The 20,332-nt window shown below is 42.2% G+C and overlaps 1 protein-coding gene across 3 annotated transcripts in view; it reads left to right on the top strand.

The window, feature by feature from the left end:
• Positions 1-662: 662 nt before the first annotated feature.
• PRKD3 (protein kinase D3) overlaps positions 663-20,332 on the top strand; it is a 48,006-nt gene continuing 28,336 nt past the window's right edge. For 2 of the 3 annotated variants that reach the window (XM_014951011.1, XM_014951009.1), the window contains exons 1-4: positions 1,709-1,816; positions 4,983-6,012; positions 18,007-18,145; positions 19,734-19,865. In XM_014951011.1, coding sequence (XP_014806497.1) covers positions 5,722-6,012; positions 18,007-18,145; positions 19,734-19,865 — 562 coding nt within the window. In that variant the 5' untranslated portion in view covers positions 1,709-1,816; positions 4,983-5,721. Of the gene's footprint in view, positions 1,134-1,708; positions 1,817-4,982; positions 6,013-18,006; positions 18,146-19,733; positions 19,866-20,332 lie in introns of those variants that run through there. The other variant, XM_014951010.1, reaches the window with a different exon arrangement.

Here is a 20,332-nt window from a genome sequence, read left to right as displayed (position 1 = left end):
CTGCTACTCAGAATGTGAGAAGCTTGCTGCACTTTAAATACTTTAGCGTATGACTCCTTGCTGTGCTAAACATCAAAAATCATGTTTATGGAGGCAAGCTCTATGTTTACAGTGGTGGCGTGTGGGAGTCCCACTTTAGAGGAAAAAGGAAACGAAGATTGCTCAGTTATCTGGTACAGAGCTTTGGCAAGAACATCCTCTATTCATGGAATAGCCTTCATTAAAAAGTCCCGGGTGTTTTTTAGCATTCAAAACCAGTTAAAAGCAGAATCAACCATTAACTGCTACAGTTTTAGTTTAAAGTAGTTCCAGATTTTGACAAGGAGCAACTTTTATTTATCAAATAAACTGGCTCCAGTCAGAACGTGGACCTGGTTACGCTCTGTAGCAGCTGCACTGCATGAAGGTTTGATGCAAAATAGGGTGAAGTGGAAAGACTCCACTCAGTGTCAGCGGGTTTTAGGCCAGGCCTCAGGAGTATAAGATGAAGGAAATGAGAAACGTACGTTACAAACAGCACTATAAATGACAAAGCACTAATCTGCTTCTCCATCTGCGTCTCACTGAGCTGAGAATTAGAAGCCTTTGAATTTCCGTTGACAGTTTCTCTTTTCCAAGTGTTTTCGGTCTGGTATATAATTTAAACTTCAGTAACTTCTTATGGTAGTGGGTATTATTTTAAGACTCATACGCAGAAATTGAATCCAAACTCAAGACAGAAGATTATGTGCCGCCTTTTAACAGGGAGCTTTAGGGCTGGACGGAGGTTAGAAATGCAGTTTTGCCTTGTGACCAGTTTTATTTAGCACTTTTGCTAAACACGTGTTTGCTGAACATCTTGCGTGCAGAGATTTGCTGATGATGCAAGACTGGCATCATTAACGCAGAGCAGGAAGACGGGATTTGGGTGAATCAGAGTATTAGAAGGAGGGGGAGGCTGTAGGGTAGTAGCAGAGCGGGACAGCCATGTCCGGAAGGGCCTGGAGAGCTTCTGTGGTAAGCGACAAGCCCATCGCTGGGGGCCACCAAGAGAGGCACGGGGCCCGGCAGGCACACTGCTCGCAGAGAGCCTTGTCGAGCTGCTGGGTCGGAGCGGCCATGGGAAAGCCCGACGTGATCCTGTGACACACCAGGTCAAGTATTTCCTGTGCAGAGATGAAGGGCCCGGACCGAGGCCCTGGGGAGGTCTCCGTGGGGGCCACCCACGCCCCGGAAAGGTGAACTGAAAGTGGCGCAGACGGAGAGAAGGGCTGCGGCAGACCGCCGGGCAGCGCGGCAGGCCCGGGGCGCTCCCTGAGGGACAGCGGGGAGGGCGGAGGAGCTGTGGAAACCCGCGGCCGGAGCTGGCACCACCGCCAGCGGGTGCGAACTGGCGCCGAACCAAGTTTTTGGCACCGACGGACAGGCGTTTGGGGCCGGAGGAGCGAGGCGAGGGCGGCGGGGCCACAGAGACGGAGCGCGAGCAGCCGCCGCGGGGGCGGCCGCCCCCCGCCGTCCCGTTAGCGGTTCAGGGCAGCAACCGCCACGGGCAAGAAAACTAACGGAAACTCTGGCGGCCGGGCCTGCGCATGCGCCGCCTCGCTCTCTGGGCTCTCTCGCTGGCGCGGGGCGCGCCGGGGCGTGTAGTTCGCCAGCGCGCGGCGCCCCGGGTCGGAGAGGGGCTGCGGGACTACAGCTCCCGGCAGCCCCCGCGGCGCAGCCCGTCCCGTCCCGGGCAGCTCTTGGTGTGTGCGGGGAGCCGCGGGGCTGCGCGGCGGGTGAGATGCGCGCGAGGCAGCTGCGGGCCGGGGGCAGCCGGCGTGTGTCGGGAGCGCAGGTGAGGGCGGCGGCGGCGGGACCGTGTGTGGGAGGCAGCCGCTGGGACCGGGAGCCCGGGAGGGGGCGGGGGCCGGGCCCGTCGCGCCGGGGAAGGGCGGGGGCGGACTCGGAAAGTTCCTGCCGCGGCGGGAGCGGCGACGTCGCCGCCGCTGCTGTTGACCCCAGCGAGGGCCCTGCCCCGGGAGGTTGCGGAGGGGGTAGACCCCCCGTTGCCCCCCGGCGGGAGGGGAAGCGGCGTCGCGGCGGCAGCTCCGCCCTGACGCGGGGGTGCCCCGGGGTGGGGGCGACGGGCCGAGGCCACATCATCTCCGGAGAGCGGCGCCGCGGGGAGCTGTGCCGGCAGGGGCGGGTCGCCCGGCGGGGATTTAAACCTGGGAGGGACGGGACGGGGCGGGCGGTTGCCAGCGGCCGGCCCGGACGGGGCTGCGTGACCCGCGGCAGGCAGCACGCATCCCGCCGGCGGCTCCTCCGCCGGTGCCGTCCGCCCCGCTCCAGCCCGGCCCGTGGCGGCGGGGGGGCCGCTCCTCCGCCCGCGATCCCGGCCCTGGCACCTGTGGGCGGCCCCGGGGCAGCGGCTACAGTCCTTCCCGCAGGAACTAGGCTCCCCCGGGGGTAAGAAGGGGGAGAGGAGCCGCTCCGAGCGGGGCTGGAAGGTCCGTGTCGTGCCGAGCCGGGGGGAAAGGAAGGGGAATTGCGGCAGATGCCGGAGAAGCTGCCCGGGAGCTGCTCGGTGTGGGGGCAGCCCCGGAGGGGAGGGGAGGGTCAGCGCCGGAGCAGGCTGGAAAGCCGACTGCGAGCTGTGCGGCAAGGGCAGATGGGCTCCCTTCAGAGCCCTGGGGTCTCTCTGCCTTTTGAGGTGTAGGAGGTTGTTTTTTTCATATTTGTATAAATATAGACTCGTGAGATTGACTTTAAATTTCAATATGCACTTATTTCTACTTGGTATGCAGACATGGTTTGTCCTGATTGTAAATTGAGCAGTTTCTATGGTTTTCCGTTCTTAGAAATATCCATTCCTTTCCTAGCAAGTAGGAAAAATAAACTTTTGTGCAAATACACCTGGTATGAAAAGGCTTTGTAAGTGCAAATGTGTTGTGCTTTTGGTAAATATAATTAACATTCTAATTAGGCAGCTGTAGGTGAGCTTTCACAGCGCGTTATTGCTGTCTGAATTAAACTTGCTCATTAGTTCTTCACATTAGTTCTTTGACGTTTTATGGCTTTTCCACTTTATGTTGGTTAGATGTTACTGGTTTTTAATTCAGATCCACCCCGATGGCTTGGTATTTGCTGTCTGTGGTATCTATGAGAAGTGAGGGAGAGAAAAGCAGTATGTAGAAAACAGAAATAAGTCATCTTTAAGTGAAGTTGAAGGCACTGTGAAGCTGCTTGCTTGAGAAAGGCGCTTAAATGTTACTGTTCCTGCCCTTATTCTTCCTGTTTATGACCTTCATCTGTATCGTGTTTAGTGTGTTCTTTAAGGCAGAAGTTGTCTTTTCAGGTGTTGATGTAAATGTCCAGCAACTCTTTGAGCATTTAAAGACAACAGTTTGTAGATACCTATGCTGAAAATCCAGAAGGTATCAATTTGTTCTCTCTTCTGGAGCCCCCGTTAGGAATTTCGATCAGAGAACCAAGAGCTTGCTTTCCTTCCAGTATTGCAATTCATGTACCTCTGTTTCCTTACCTGCCTTTTAGAATGCAGTGGCAGTGGGATTGTGAGCTATTACATTGGTAAATACCAGGAGTGCGTAATCTATTAAATGGACTGTTTTACTGGTTAACAGCCTTATTTCTAGTAAGGACAGTTTATATTGTGTATGATAAGATGTGGCATTTATTTTCTAAAATGTCATGTCATTTAATTTCAAGGGAGGGTTGAAGGAGGAGGGAGCCAGATTCTTTTCAGTGGTTCCCAGTGAGAGGACGAGGGGCAACGGGCACAAGTTGGAACATAAGAGGTTCCACTCAAATATGAGGAGAAACTTCTTCACGGTGAGGGTGACGGAGCCCTGGAACAGGCTGCCCAGGGAGGGTGTGGAGTCCCCTTCTTTGGAGATTTTCAAGACCTGCCTGGATGCAGTCCTGAGTAGCATGCTCTAGCTCTAGGCAATCCTGCTTCAGTAGGGGAGTTGGACTAGATGATCTCTATGGTCCCTTCCAACTCTAAAAAATTCAGTGAAATTCAGTGAAATCTTAGTAATACTTTTCCTGAGATTTTTGTATGCAAGGGAAGGAAAAAATAAATGATCTTATTGGTTTTGGTGTCCTGTATGGATCTAGGCTCTGTCAAAAACTGTTAGCAATATGTAGTGTCTATGTATTTGAAGCACTTCTGCATTCACAGCTAACTTTGTGTGGCAGAAGTTGCATGAGAAATCTCAAAATGATTCTTTTTGAGCATTTCAGTTGCTTGTGAAATGCTTGAAATATCAAATCAGGTAGCACAGCATCTTGTAACAAACATTTTGAGCCTGTGCTCGTGAAATGATTTATTTTAAAAGGTTGTTGCAGACTTGCTTTTTTAATCAGATGTGTGAGCTTTAAAAGATTCGCCCCCACCCCCCCCCCCCCCCCCCCCCTTTTTTTTTTTTAAACTGGGAGGTTTAAAAATTGTCCCCCCCCCCCCCCCCCCTCCCCGCCCAAAGGAACCAATACTCAATTGTATGCTATGCATATCTTCCTACGGTCAGAATTTATGCAAGGTGTTCTTAAGTTGTCTTAAATAAAAGTATTAAAATAGTATCCTGACTACGTGTTACATAGAAGTTTTTTGAGTCCTGACATGTTTTTTTTGGACATTTCAATGCATTTTAATACATTTCCCTCCATACCCACCAACTTCTTATGATACACCTACAGAGCAAAACTGTCTTCTACTGTCTGGTCCTGCCCCCTCCTTAGGCTCTAAATGTTTTGCTCTGCTACATTATTGTTAATTAAAAGATGTGGTAACATTGGGTAGTGTTAGATCAGATTTGTCTTGTGTATTACACAGAGGCAAAACAGTGAAGTTCAAGTTATAAGTATAAAATGTTACTAACGTAAGGTATTTGAATACAAGGAATTGATGATCCTGCTGTGTCAAAGCAGAGTGGTTATGACATAGCTATGCAATTTTATGCATTTCATGTGAAATAACATCTTTATCTTCTCCCTTATAGGTGGAGTGCAACGTTTCAAAATGCTGGAGATTATCTGGGTGAAGCTAGAGATTACATTTAACGTGATGGTGTCTTCAGACATTCTGCTCCTGCATTTCATGAGCTAAAATATTTCATTAAAATGAAATCAGATACCTTCACTGATCTCCAAGTTAACTGTGTCCTGTGAATTCAGAGAAGACTTTCTGAAGGAGGAATAGATTCATCACATACATGGACTTCTGTTGTTGCTCAAGGATACACTTTTCCATTCTAAAAGGCTATCTACATGAAGATGACTTTGCATTTAAGATACGATCTGTGGAATTAGGTGCATAAGGATACTTTTAATGAGTTACCAACGTTTATTTCCATCTGTGTTTCCAGCTTTTTTTTTTTAATACATAAAAATGAAGGACAAGTATAAAACAGCAGAGGTGTTGTCTTTCTGTGAGGCCTTTATGTAAGCCTCTGTTGTCCGGACGTGGTGCTAAAGGACAGGCAGTCTGCTTTTGATCAGCTGATTGTAGCTGTGGAAAGAGAACCTTTAATTTTAAAGTAACTTACCGCTGAAATTATTTTACTCTTTGGTTTGCACAGAATGAAAGGGAAAAATAAGTTTTACTGGTCAGGGGTGTTTTACTGAACTAAGAAAGGGAAAGTGACATTATCGTTGTTTTCATTTCAAACCAAGAACTGACAACGTATTTTTCTTAGAATTTGACTACTAGGGAGATCTTGACAGAGTAAAGCAAGTCAGATGTCAGCAAACGACTCTTCTCCCCCATCCTTACAGAAGTTTTCCCCACCTACGTGTCATGCTGCTGCACCACAAACCCCAACTTTGTCTTCAAGTCCCCAGTCGGGGCTCTCCAGTCGACTCTCCAATGGCAGTTTCAGTACCCAGAGCCTCACCAACTCCCGGGGCTCTATGCATGGGGTCTCCTTCCTTCTGCAGATTGGTCTTACGCGAGAGACTGTCACCATTGAAGCTCAGGAACTGTCCCTCTCTGCTGTTAAAGACCTCGTGTGCTCTATAGTTTACCAGAAGGTATGGTATAACACTACCCTCCTCTCCTGATACCCAGCTCCTGATGAGTTGTTTTGTAACAGGCTGCTAGTAATAACAGCGTGTGACTGGAATATGCCCAGAGTTTGGTGCAGTGACAAAGATCCACGTTAGATGATTGCAGTTACGCACAAAGAAATTTTCCTAACTCCCAAACCAGAAGCTTTTCACTTACAAGGAGTAAAATGTCCTTTTACTTTCTTGCTCGTGAAATGTAGTAAAAGGAGATGGCAGTAGTAAGTTTTCTGTGAGAATTAGTTTTCACAATACGAGGAATATGTTTTTTCCTTGCCGTGATTGTTACTGATACTTTAGGTTACTAGTTTGTGCTTGCTATTGTTAAGGAGTATTCCTGCAACAGTATAGCCAGGCACGATGAAAGGGCCAATTGTGGCTACAGAAACGCGCTGCATGAAGAGCTGCTTGATGCTGGCTTTTCTTTTTGTTTCTAGTTAATAATTAAAACCCCCACCAAACACCTAATACTGCCCTAGTATTGTTTTTCCACATAAGGAATACGTACATTGCTCTTTTATGGGAGGACTATTACCAGCAACATCTCTCTTAAGAGAGGGTCAACCAAGAAATAAAAAAATCTTGGCATCCTTTTCAAATGTGTCTTGGTTAAGCTGTTGCAAGGTCTGACTCTCTAGGAAGGAAATAACATCGATCTTGCTGTTTTTGCATCCAAGTTTTATCTTTATTTAGGTTAGGTAGCTTATATCCTACTAAGCAACCTTAAAAGTAGTTAACAATGTTTCATAAAATAATGAAGACATAATTGCTCTTTTTGCTCAAGGCCAAGGGTGGATGAGAGGGAGGGAGTTGAAGGTAGATTCTTTTGTAGGGAATTGTTTTCTTCATGTCTTTCATTGTTGTAATTTGGTATTTATGGTTGATCTAGTTTTATTAGGTGGTTCTTTTTTACTTAATAGCTTGAAGGAAAGTAAATGCAAACATTATATGAACTCTCATTTGCATATGCTCGTGTATCTTCTTTCCCATCTCACAACTTACTGCATCTTCCATTTTTTTACAAAAGAGTTGGCAAGCAATCTGATTTCATAATAATTTTTTGGGCAACCAAAATGTAGTTCAGTGTGTTAGCTCCTTTCTGAAGAGACAAATTATTTAGGTCAATTTTTTTTTTTTGACTATGCGTGTTAGGTGCACTTTTTTGCAGCCATTTTAGGGGCCGCTTTTTCTTTCTGTATCAACTCCTTCTCTTTGCATCTGCATATTTCCTGTCTTCTATCTTAAAGATGAAAACAAATACATTCACGCTTCTTTTTCTTTTTCCTTTCTGTTCTTTTGGCAGGCTCAGCTACAAGCTTAGCTCAAGTTCTTGTTACAGCTCAAGAAACTTCTTACATGCTGAGCATTATCTACTGCAAAACTGATGAGGATTTCACAATCAGTTTTCTCTTTTGTCTGTCTGATTCAGTTTATGCTCACTTGCAGCTGGTGCTACCAGCAAATTACTGCTCAGTGAGAGCACGTTTGCAGGCGGCAAACCGATCAGGAAACAACCTTGTGTGGTGGATTCATCTTTCATAAGTAGTTTTGCAGCCAGTGCATGAGTGGCAACGTCCTCCCTCCACCCTATATTTGCAACAGTATGTCATGCCATAACTTTTTTTTCTTTTCTCTTAGATCTGGTGACTGTTGCAAGCATATTAAATATTCTAGTCTTAATATATAGATTGTTTTGTATTTATGTGAAAATTGTGAGCTGTATTCTTCTGTCTGTTGGCATGAATATGGCTGCCTGTTTTTTCCATTTGAAAGCTTTGAAGCTACTGGGTATGCCTTTAAGATTCAAGAGTGTTAAAGCTTCCCTTTCTTCTGGTACTCCACAGCCTGCTTTAACTGTCTTTTCTTGACTTGTTCCTGGCTCTCAACTTCAGGGTACGGTATAGTTTGTTCTTGTGATAGTTCTGTAGTTCGCAGTATCTAGTTACTGTTGCACTTCAGTGAAAAAAGAGAAGTATCTTTTTTCACTTGGAATCATTTGTAGTTTTTCTTCTTATTTGGGTGGTATCTTTACTGAAATTAAATGGAAGTTTCCTTATTTTTAATAGCGCTTTTAAATCATATTTCAGACTTGCATTTCTCTACATATCTGGAACAAAAAAAAGTTTCAGGTGTCCTTCCTCATTTGCTTGGGAGCTTGAACTGCGAGGCTACAATCACGGTATCAAAAACGTTGATCAGGACTTAGAGCAGACCTTTGAGGAGGCTGGATTTTATCCTTTGTAAAAATAATTACAGCATCTTCCAGAGGTTTTCAGAAAAATAACATATGCCTTACCTTTATTTCTTTCAGGGGAATTAATCAACGGGGGGAAATCCAATCCTGCAAAAGACAGTGTTGGAGAGCAGTTTAGTTAGGAAATAAGTACTGTGTTTACCTAATGTGTTTTCATAGCACTTTCTGTATTGCCAGTCTTGCTGTATTGTTGATGGTCAACTGTGCTTCCTGCTTTGGACACTGCTGTTTGGTGTAGTTTGTTCAGGTTTTGCAGAAAGGTAATTAAAAGTAGCATCAGCAGAACTGAAACTAGAGGCATGTGCCTGCGAGGAGAGCGAGATGAGTAATGCAAATATTTGCTGTGTCTCTTAGCTCTGTTAAAAATGTTCAAAGCGTCAGGAGAGGAGCAAAACCTTTTTTTGAATTTTAAAATTAAATTTGGGGAGCACTATCTTAGGGGTATTGTATATTGAAATGCTTAATAGAAGTCCCCAGAAAACCCAAAATTTAGACTTTATAGGAATGCTTCAAAAGATTCTTGGTTATAGGCTTACCTGCTCTGTTCATTACTTATCCAGATTGCTGTATTTTAAAGTACCGGACATACAGTTCTCAGGGAGAGTCTGAAGAGGAACTGAAACATGAACAGATTTGACTGCTGGAATAGAGGGAGTGTGCTTAGAAGCAGAAAAATGTGTAGCATAAGTTGCAGATGGACAGTGTGTGTCCTTGCACAATGATCAGATATCGCAGAGGCAAGTTGTTAATCCTGTTTTGTGTTTAAATACTGTTCTTCATTCCTCCCATAAGAGGACATGAAGTAGAACATAGGTTTTAATGGCTTGAAACTAGAAACTCATATGTGGTGATGCTCCACTGCCTGCAAACTGAGAACTATAAGCATGCTATAAATGCTTTATTCTAGCTTATTTATTTTTTTCTAGTTAAACTAATAGCTATAAATGAGAAACATTTGATTGTTCTGTGGTATTACTTGTATAGTATCAGTACCTGCAAGATTTATCAAAACTTTTTTTCTTAAATTTTATATCTTTACTTTCATGATTCTGAAACTTCTCTGATCTACCTTTTTCATCTACAAAACTGTCCTTCATCCTTTTCATTTTCAGTCATGCTTGGCATCCTCCTTCTTTACATACTTTTCCTCCAATGGCTTTGCTACATTTTGCTCTGAAATAGGCCAGTTCCCCATCTACTTTAGGGCGTTTGCCTGAAATTGTTGTGATCCTTTCTAACCGTTGCCTTCTCTTTGACTTGAGTCCTGATACCCTGTTTACCCATTCAATTTGTTTCTTAATCTTGCAAGCAAGTTTTTGTTTTTCCACTTCACTGAACCCACCCAAAGGACTTAGCAAAGTCAAAGGGGTATTTCTTATATCTTACTGATTAACACACTTCTCTCAGATTTTTTTCCCTCTAGATTTTCATAACATATTGCTCTCGTATGTCTTAACTTTCTTTTTTCTTTTCTTTTTTAAATTTAAATCGAACTTGTTTTCTCACTCTCTTCCTTTTCTTTCTCTGCCCTTCTATATTTCTAGTGTTTCATTCATGTTTGCTGCATTTGCTTCCTGTCTACTTAACTTTTTCTTATCAAACTTTTCCCAGCCTAGTATTTTTTGGTCTATCTTGTGTCTTATTTAGTTCACCTCCAAAACTAATCTTTCCTTCCATGGCCTGCCTGCTTCAGGTTTGTTCTTAAACCTTCTCCACCAACAATGTTTACAATTCTGCTATTGCTGAACTCTTCCATGTGTAGTATGTTTTTCTTTTTTTTCACTTCTTTCTTCGAAGTAGTCTCAAAATTGTCTTGCTTGTATATAGTCTTGAAACCTTTGTCTAGCACCTGTTGCTTTCATCTTGATTTGTGTAACTCTTGTGTGTTTAGTGTCTTTGCTTTTGCTAGCAATATTTTTGTTTTCTTAATTTTTCTTCATCATAGCACGATCACTCTTCCAACTGCACCTGTAACTATCTGTCTCTTAACCGCAAATTCATGATGGTTCATAATCTCACTTCTACTTGATTACTGGCTTTCCTTGTGCTTCTTCATCTAACTTGTTGACTGTTTCTGTCATCTTTCTCTCTATAGGCAGCGTCCTTGAGGTGTCATTATTTAGCTTAAATGTTATCTCCTCTCCCAACAGTATTTATGCTTTCTTACTAGTGTTAATCCCCTGATTGTTTTTCCTGATACATTATGCTGTTTTGATTTGCCTGAATTCAGGCCTTAATCTGTCAATGTCCACTTACACAGGTACTTAACATGTACGCACTTATATTTATTTCTTCAAGACTCTGAACTGTGTAAGGCGTTGAGAGCACAATCACGGGAAGTATAGCTGTGTTTAAAAGGAGTTAAATTTCACATATTACACCTGCTTGTGAGTCTTCTTACTGTTTATGTAGTTTCATACTTCCAGTGTTTTTATAAATGTTGGAGTCCTGGTACATTGTATTCCCTTGTCAATAATTTGAGTCATTTAAATTGAATATGATCCTGTCAGTATGTATGCACTTTTTTAATATTCCTGCCCATTATTTTAATTAGACTAGGTGGGATTTCATTTTCAATAGTTGGAATGAGAGTGAAGCCATTGGATTATTTGGAAAATTATCAAGTTTACTTTGAAGATGAAATAGACTGTGGCACGGGGGGAGAGGGATGAGAAGATGTGCTCAAACATTTTGCATTGATAGCCTGGGGGGGAAAAAGTCTCACAGGAAGAACACGCAAATACATCTTTACGATTTTCTAACCAAGTGACAATTGACTGTATACCTGTATTATTCGTATAATTATTTGTAGCTTTAATGGGGCTGAATTCAAGTAGTTTGGATAGCTAGCTCTTCGGTGAGGGCTGTTGAAGGGGGAAAAAGTGTTTATTTTAAAATAACACTTTCAAATTGTCATGTTGTGAAACGACCAAAACATGTGGAATGAATATGAGCTGTCTTCCAAAGGTTTGGACATTGTTATGGTAATGGCTATCTAACCAAATTGTGGCAGAGGTGTTGACTTGGAGCTTAATAAGACTTCTCAAGTATTAACACATGTTTTATCTAATAAAATATTGAGAAGTAAAAGAATGGTATTACAAGGATCGTATTACAATCCATCTATATTATAAATGGATCTCTACAACTCTTGCAGTAAGAACTTAAATTTGGTGTAATAAATAGGTAACAGAACTGCAGCCATTCTTCAGGGGTTTCATCCAGGTTAAGCTTGTACTGATAGATCATGGTGCTTATTTTTGAATGGCTCTAAGATAAATGTAAATCACGAGCACATCAGCTATGCTCAGATCTTGCCCCCCACCACGTTGGTCTGCTTTCTTGTCATCTGCTTTCTTCGTATGGGCTAAATAAGGCAGCAGAGTAATAGAGAGTTGAGGTATGAGAAGCAAATGTGCCTGTGAGAGATGGGAGCTGGAGTATGTACTGGTGTACGGGGTTGGTATATCTGGGGCAGATTAGCATTTCCAGCATGGTAATAAGTTTGAGTGCTGGAAGACCTAGCCAAGCGGTAGTCCAAGTATGTCTGTGCTGAGGCATCTGGTGAGGCAAAGATGCAACATATTTGAAGCTAATTGTCTGTGTGATAATGTGATTTGGCACACAATTCTAAAGAGTGGGAGTGAATAGCTGGGTAGGGATGCAGGATAATAGGTTGGAGTGATTTCAGTGAACCAGGAGACTTTCCAAGGTAATGGGTGTTTTGCACCATTAGACTTTGGAATTAACTTTCAGTGGTTTGAAGCATTTGTTTTGAGTTATGATGGGTCATGAGATATTGGACCTTGAAACAATATCCGCCTACGCTTTTCCCTAGTGTGAATTTTTGGCGACTGGTCCAGAATTTTGTAAAGTAAATCCTGGAACTTGAAGTAGAGGGATTTTTCAGTTACTGCCAAGATAGAAAGAAGCCTCAGTTGTGTTTCTCTCCAGCAATGCTGGCCGCTGTATATTGAGTTCTTCTGGTTAAAAAGAATGGTGTAATGCACTATCAATTAAAACTAAGTATACTGTAATACTTACAGTATAAGCATTCTAGATAACACCAATTGTTTTTCCTCAGTGTAACTGCAGTAATGCACTAGTAGTGTTATTTATGCTAGTACCACCCAAGTACAAAGGACTGCATACGTTCTTTACATAAGCTGATGATATTGGTCTACCAGAGATCAATTTTGGCACAGTCTATTGCATACGTAGACTTCCCGCAAGTGATTTCCTGTAGTTAGATGCTCTTTTGGAACTGTTAACACTGGGAACAGTCTCCTTTTTGCTTTTAGGAAACACAGTAATACTGGGATTAGCAGTTTATATGTTCTGAGTCACTGTGTAGATACTTTGGGCTTTTATGCAGGAAAGTAATAGCTGTATAATCCCGTAAGATAAAACAGGCTTTAAAAAATTCTGCTTTGAGTTTTGTTTTCAAGTTTACATTATGAGCTCTTAACACTTCAAAGGAACTGGATAGCGTTGTTCCTTAACAGCTTCATGTAATTGAGCACAAGGAAGGCTATAAAAGCTGTACTCTGCTGCAGTACAACAGAGAAAAATTTGGTAGTGTACAACTTGAACATAGTTTAAGCTTTGCGTAAAAATTCTGTTAAAAGATACCACTTGAAATAAAAACCTTGTTAAGCGATGAGGTTATTCTTGGCCAGCAGTCCCACAAAGCCTTCTGGCTAAGGTGCTAGCAAGGAATGCTCTATTCCCAAATGTACCAGGGAGCGGAAGAGAGAGCAGGGCGCTGCACGTCTGTAAGGAGCCAAGCTGCTTGCACAGCTCCCCCCATCAAAGCCTGGCCAAGTGGCTTAGACATGGGCTCTGACAGGCCACCTGCAGCTCATCAGGGCTGGCCATGCAGAGGGCAACCAGCCAGCGCTTCCATTGCTTGGGTGTACAGGACTGTAGTGGGAGCAGAGGAGAGTAATCTGAGCTCAAGTGTGTGGAAAGGAGTGGTCAGAGAGGCATCTTTATGTTAGTTTGTTCTTTTATGACAGGGGAATCGTGCAGGGGTGTATGCAAGGAACGGGCAGGACTCTTTCATCAAACTTGGAAAGTTTTGTTAGGGACAACTGAATCCAACAGCCTCCTGGCAGAGGTGAGGCTGTTGCGGCTCAATGCCCCGGGTCCAACCAGTAGCAAGACTGACTGCATATTCCCTGTAGGCACAGGTACTTGGATACAGGTGTACAATACATTCGTGTGTACAATACATTCGTGTGTACACACAGTTGGACATAGGCAGACACACAGAGCACTTGCATGAACAAAAACAGCAGCAATGGTCTCATACTGTACCCTCTCTGGTGGTTCAGGATGAAGATCTGGTAATGGGAACAGACACACATGCACAAAAAACCCCAACCCACCAACCAAAAGAATGGTGGTTGTCTCCAGCAGCTGGACTCAGGTTCTCTCTGCCCAGCAGTAGCCCCTGGATCTTAATCTTTCCAGTTGCTGGCATCTGGATATTCGAGCTACCGGGGCTGCAGCCCCACTCCAATTGTTGGCTCTTGATTTCACTCACTCTGGTCTCTCCAGTCACTGGCACTGCAGACACGTGGGTCCTCTGACCTGTGCTCTGGCTTAATTGTCGGCACTCAAACCTCCCATGCGTACAGAATGAGAATGCGTCATCCAGGAAAATAGTTAGAAATGGAATTTAATGAAAAGATAGGACAGATGGTGCTGAGAAGGCACAGGGCATGGCCAGACAATTGTTCTGACCAGTCACTGTTTGCAGGTGTCCAGCCTTTTTTATCTGCTTATCCCTCTTTTTCTTTTTTCTTTTTTTTTTCCCCCCCATGTTTGTTCCTCCATGAATTGCCTCTTTCCTTGCCTTTGGTTCTTTCCATAAACATCCCATAATAAGTCTTGTACAATCTGAATTCCCCAGCATCTTACAATGTGTTCCATAGCATTGGGCAGCAACCCCTCTCAGTCCAAAAGGTGCTGTAGCGTTGACTTGATGGGTTTTACAGCTGGAAACTGGGGCTGAGGCTCTCACGTGACTACCCTGTCCAGGCCCATCCCAGGGTAACCTTTCCTTGGAGTCCCTGATTTTGGTTCCCCACCTGCTGTTGTGCCTGTGGGCTCCTCTGGCATGTGGAGATGGGCCTTTGGTGGGCTGATGGCTCCTGTGATGGTGTTGTAGGGGCTGCCCCACCTTCATCGTTCCTCTGTGCTCCTTTGTGGACATCCAGGTAAGCACCTGGCCTTACAGACAGGATAGGTAAGGGAGCTGTTGCAAGGTTCCTCGGCTATACCTGTTCCCATTGTGGGTTGAGGACAACCTTATAGTAACTGCAAATCTGTAGTACCAATGAACAGGTTGTTGCCATTCTAATCGTTTTAGTTTTTAGAATGATTGTTTCAGAAATGGAGATCGGGCATGCATAATGCAGAGAGAAATGTGTCCTGGGTGAAGTCTGTCACATATGTCTATAGAAACTATATACAGAGTCTGTGTTTAACGATAGACTTCTGGCAATAAATAGTGCTATTGATCACTGTTAGTCTTCTGGGATTCTGTATCTTAGTCTAGAAGCTACTGATCAAGATGAAGCTTGTAAATAGAGGAATTATCTTTTTGGAGGTTAAATATTAGAGTTACAAAAACAGCCTTTCACAGTCATTTAATCCATGGGTATCTGTACTTGTTTTGAGAGAAGAGGGCAGTAAAACATGTCACTACAGTGTCGTAAGCATTCATGACACACAGCTTAAAAGGTCAGTTTAATTAACATAGAAGCAAATGAGGATGTTGATGCCAACAGTTCTAACAGTCTGTAATAGATGATTTTGCTTCTTTTCCAATATTTTTATTCTATATAAATTAATTTAGACTTTGTCTGGAATTTATTTGAAAACCAAATTATAGGTATTATACTGTTATTTACAAACTTGGGAACTAATGTTGATGCCCCTTTGTAAATAGTGTAGTGTCTCTCTTTTTAATGATTACACTTGCTGTCACAGAGGATTTGAGTATTCATCTGTAACTTTTGTGTCAGCTAATGCTTTTTAGTCACCACAATTAATGTGATATGTTTAAAACTTTTTAATAAATCCAAGATTTGTACATGAGAACAGGTAAATGATGCACAACAAAATACATATGGTCATAGCATTTAAAATAAGTGCTTCTGGTATGTGATTATGTGACCTGTGGTTACTGGGTTGGGGGGATTATACGTAGGGATGTTCTGGCGGTTGTGTGATAGGTTTGTGGTCTTAAAGAATGGAAAAAAACCAGAAACTAAGAGATATCTTTATCAAAAGAAGGAGACTTAAACCGGTGAAATAGCCTAAAAGTTCCTTAAAATCTGTGGTTTGCGGGTGGTTCTGTGAGCTTATTACAAAGAGGCAATAGTTCACACTTACTCTCTGAATCATCAGTTGTCTCTCCTGGCAGCTGAAATTAGTATCAGCATTAATAAAAAGTGTCACGTTTCTCTGCAGGCAGATACAAACCATATTCATGTTGATTTTTGTCTCCTTTTTGTTGGAATTCAGTTTTTCATTAGCATGCTAGAATTGATATACTATAAGTAGAAGTTATCTTGAGGATACAATTGATTGTAGCATTGATGTGGTGGCTTCCTCTTGTTGATGCCAGCATTAAGAGGTGTTACCTGGCTAAACAGTGTATCAAGGAATGAAACCTCACAGCACTTAGTTTAAAAAAAAACAAAACAAAGTAAATATAACTTGTTTTCTTGTTAATTGAGACACGGTGGACTTTTGAATTAGAGCTTAAAGCAGATTTATTCACTCTTTCAGGTATGAAGAACTGTCAGTTCCCTTGGAAGAATTACTAGCTTGCTGTATCTATGCATGTTCTGAATCTCAATTCCTGTGCATATTTGCAGAGGTACCGAGACACATATTTGGACAGCACAGCTAATCCTCAAGCTTTTTATTTATTTTCCTAATACAAATAATCTTTGGGAGATTGAAAAATTGGAATTTTCAGAATAGTCATGGATTTCCTATTTATCCAAATTAATCAGCAGATGAGTATACTGAAATAAAGTGTGGTGAGTTTTTACAGGTAATTCCAGATGACCTAAGGGATTTTAAGCGATAGCATGTTATTGTATAAAGGTTTAAAAGCATCTGGTTTTAGGGAAATATAATGCTGCTGTCATATCTGTACCGTCATGGCTACTATACAGAGTGCAAGAGAGTATCAAATTTATGCAGGGAACCTAAGAGTGAGTTGGGAGACAGAAGAAGCAGCCTCCTGCTTTGGCATCAGCCCAGTAAATCAGTTTCTTGGTGCTGCAGATTGAATATCTACTGGTGTCAGTATAACTTTGTCAAGTCCCTCTTTTGCTTTTACATGGGTTAAATGGCACAAATTCTGCTTCTCTCTGTGTCTGTCCAAGTAGAGAGTGTGCTTTCCAGAGCTTGGAGATTCTTAGTATGTGTAACGTAAATGTGCACACCAAAACAGAGAAGGCCAACTTAATATTTTGGATAAAATTGCTACAGGAAAGAGGAAATTATTTTCTCTCTGAATGGGAAGGGAGTGTGAAAACAATGGGCGTGACGGATCCCTTCATTATGTCTTTGATTTGGTACAAACAAGTCTTTGACTACTTTAGCTAAGGACAATTAATATACCACAAGCTTCATGCAGTTTAGACCCTGTTACTCATTGACTGTGCAAGATCTAAATTACTGAACTGTCATCTGTTACCTAATTAATTGAAAGTTTGTCGTGTGCTTTTCCATGGTGGTTCTCTCCCCCCCACCCCTGCATTCTTCCTGTTTTCTTCTGTGGGAGCACTTCTGTATGTGTTCCCACCTCAAATTTGAATTCTGGTTTAAACAAAAAGGCCAAAGGAACTGGTTGATTGGAACTTATTCCTCTCCAGGGTCTGATCTTGGTCTTTTTCTCTGTGAACTGACTGTTTACTTTTCAGCTTTTCATTTTAAGAAGTTTTACTCACAATTGACAATATTTTGAAGAGTGGAGAAAATGCAGAACAAGAATGCTATTTTCAGTGAAGTGTCATGGAAAAACAGGGTGTTACTTGGTGTATCTATTCCCTGCATGGATTTACAATATTGTCTTCTGTCCTTGTAGGGAATCAAGTTTTCCTTTTCTTGCATCTGCAGATCTAAGCTGTTGTAGAACAGCCACATGGAGTCTCTCTTGGCTTGCCCCTCAGGAAGAGTGTGGCAGGTGCTGCTGGAGTGTCTGGTGTCTGGAGCCAAATACCTGCTTGGCCCCAAAGGTTTACAGATGCTGGTATCAGAGTTAGAAAGATCTATGTTGGCTTTCAGGTGCCAGACTGATTATGCAGGTCTGAGAGATTAAAAACCCAAAGAAACCAAAACCCTATTTTTTTTTTTTTAAGTTTGAAAAAAAGTGCCAGTGTTGGTGAGAGGAACAGGGAAGAAGTTGATATTGATTTGTGGTGTTCCGGTGTGTGTGGTTTTTTGGGGGGGAGGGAGTGTGGGGGAGTTTTTTTGTTTGCTTAGGTTTTTTTGGTTGGTTTTTTACCTTTTTACCCTGCATTTCAGTTCAGACAATGCTTCAGTTCCTCAAAAAGAAGCAGATCAATTTTGTTTCCTGGGAACACTTAAAGCTCATGATCCGTAGCTGTGACTGAAAACATTTATGGATAGGATTATGAAAGAACATGTGCTAATTCAGAGTTTGCTTTCTATTGCAGTTCCCAGAGTGTGGTTTCTTTGGCATGTATGACAAAATTCTCCTCTTCCGTCATGACCTGAACTCAGATAATATTTTGCAACGAATTACATCAGCAGAAGAGATACACGAGGGAGATCTTGTTGAGGTTGTACTCTCTGGTAGGTACTGTGGAACAGTGCTTTTATTCAGTAGATTAAAAAAAAAAAAAGACTTTATGGAACATTGTTATCGTGCTTGGCTTGAGCTCTTTGACTTAAGTCTCACGCTGGGTCACTGTTTTGGGATAGAGGTTTCCAGGAAAATCCAAATGGTACTGATGCTTCACTATTCAGTTTTATTATTGTTTCATTGTCAACTCTTAATCTTCTTCAGGTTTATTATAATAAAGAAACCTGAATGATAAGAATATGAATTTATAATTATAATAAATAAGTTTATTAATACAATTATTGAAGCTGAAATGCATATAGGGTTGGAAAAGAAAATTCCAAATCCTATCATTGACTTTCTTTTGCTTAGATCTGTCTTGTTGTTCTGTAGCTTTTGCTACTGATGGTTTATACAGCTCAAAGGCTTCATATAAACATAGCTGCTGAATCATACCTATAAGGACAGACTCTTAAGGTTATAGTAGTGATTGAAAACAGTTTCTTTTAAATGATGAAGTCCTTAGGGTGGTGGTTATTGTCCTGTAGTGCTCCTCAATAATGAAGAACAGCCCCCTCCACCAAACCCTGACTCATGTGAATTGCATGTGTTTCATTGCACGTGTTGTCGAATTCAACCAAAAGCAGCTGTAGTTAAATGAAAATAAAAGCTGGATTAGCATTGAGCAGTCCTTTCAGGCTTCGAGGACTGAGTGTGAAACTGAGGTTACATTCTAGACTGACAGATCTCTTGACTGTCGGAGTATTACATTTGTAAATTGGATCAATAAAGTATGATATCCAGAGTCATAAGAATTAGTTCCTTGGATTTCAGGACCTACTGTTCTAGGCATGTCAAGGGTGTTCAGTGGTTGAACATCTTGGTTTGAGCTTTTCATTGCTTCTGGTGAATCACATTTGGAAAAATTGTGGTGTGTGCCTCTTCTTGACATGCTCTGTCAGTTTCCTTATAAGCAGAGAGACCACCAGAAACTGAGACATTTTGAAGACCTGTGAATCTGTTTCAGTAGGGTTTTAAAGCAGACATGAGAATCTGAATGTGAAGTATTAGTACAAAGTATTTGATCAAAGAATAGTAGTGATCAGGGCAAGGTAATGTTGGTGCAATATAGCACTTTTTGGTTTCTGTTTCTTTGGAATATAAAAAAAATAAAATCATTTAAATACATCTATGTTTGTTTAAGAAAAAGAACATTACTACAGAGTTCAGTCTAGTAAGCTTTTACTGAAAAAGTCCTTTAGAAGACAAAATCTAACCTGTAGAATTGTTCTTAGTTTGAAAATTTGACAGGTTACAAACCAGCTTGAAAAATAAGTTGCTCTTTCAAATGTTTACTATTAAGTTGATTTTAGCAAAGCTTGTTGTATTTGCCTTCTCAAGTTAGTGACGTTTTCAACATTGTGACTCATACTGTCGATTAGTTGTGGCCATTAGCCTACGGAACCCAACAGAATTTTCCTCGCTAGAAAAGCTTACTGAAAACCACGTAATCTTCTAAATGCGTATTTAAGTGGTATACAGTAAAGTCCTTGTTGATCCTGTGGCAAGAACTGTAACGTACTGCATTTTTTTTTAAAGCTTTGGCTACAGTTGAAGATTTCCAGATTCGTCCTCATGCACTTTATGTGCATTCCTACAAGGCTCCTACTTTTTGTGACTACTGCGGAGAGATGCTTTGGGGTTTGGTACGACAAGGATTAAAATGTGAAGGTCAGTCTGTGATTTTTAGTGTATTTCTGGGGGTTGTATATCTATGTAAGATGGAGAAGAGGAAGTTGTATCTGGTTTGATATGATAGCATGTGATAAATGTAGTATTTCAGAGTTGGAAGGGGTTGTGTATCAGGAAACTAAAGTTCAGATCCTGGCTTTAACGCAAACTGTGTGTGACCTTGGGCAAATGACTTAAGAAGTGTTCTTGTTTCCCACTTAAAAAAAATATAAATAAATAGCTCGCTTAGAAGCATGTGTTCTCTGCAAAGGAGCACATACTTTGGAGAGACTCCCAAAGGGGAATCCCTTTCCTTATGGCCTTCATCCAGCTGGCTTTGGAGCACTCTGCAGCCTGCTGTCAGGTACTGACGCTGCCTGCTCCCTGCCTTCTCCTTGGCTCTGGTGCTCCAGAGTGAGGGAGTGAGGAAAGCCTCCTGGTGGGGGGAGAAGTGGGCAGGGCAATAA

The sequence above is a fragment of the Calidris pugnax genome, unplaced genomic scaffold, assembly GCF_001431845.1.
Source record: "Calidris pugnax isolate Ruff unplaced genomic scaffold, ASM143184v1 scaffold24, whole genome shotgun sequence".
Classification (NCBI taxonomy): domain Eukaryota; kingdom Metazoa; phylum Chordata; class Aves; order Charadriiformes; family Scolopacidae; genus Calidris; species Calidris pugnax.
The sequence above is the reverse complement of the archived record's forward strand: the minus strand, read 5'-3'. Positions and strand labels throughout refer to the sequence as shown.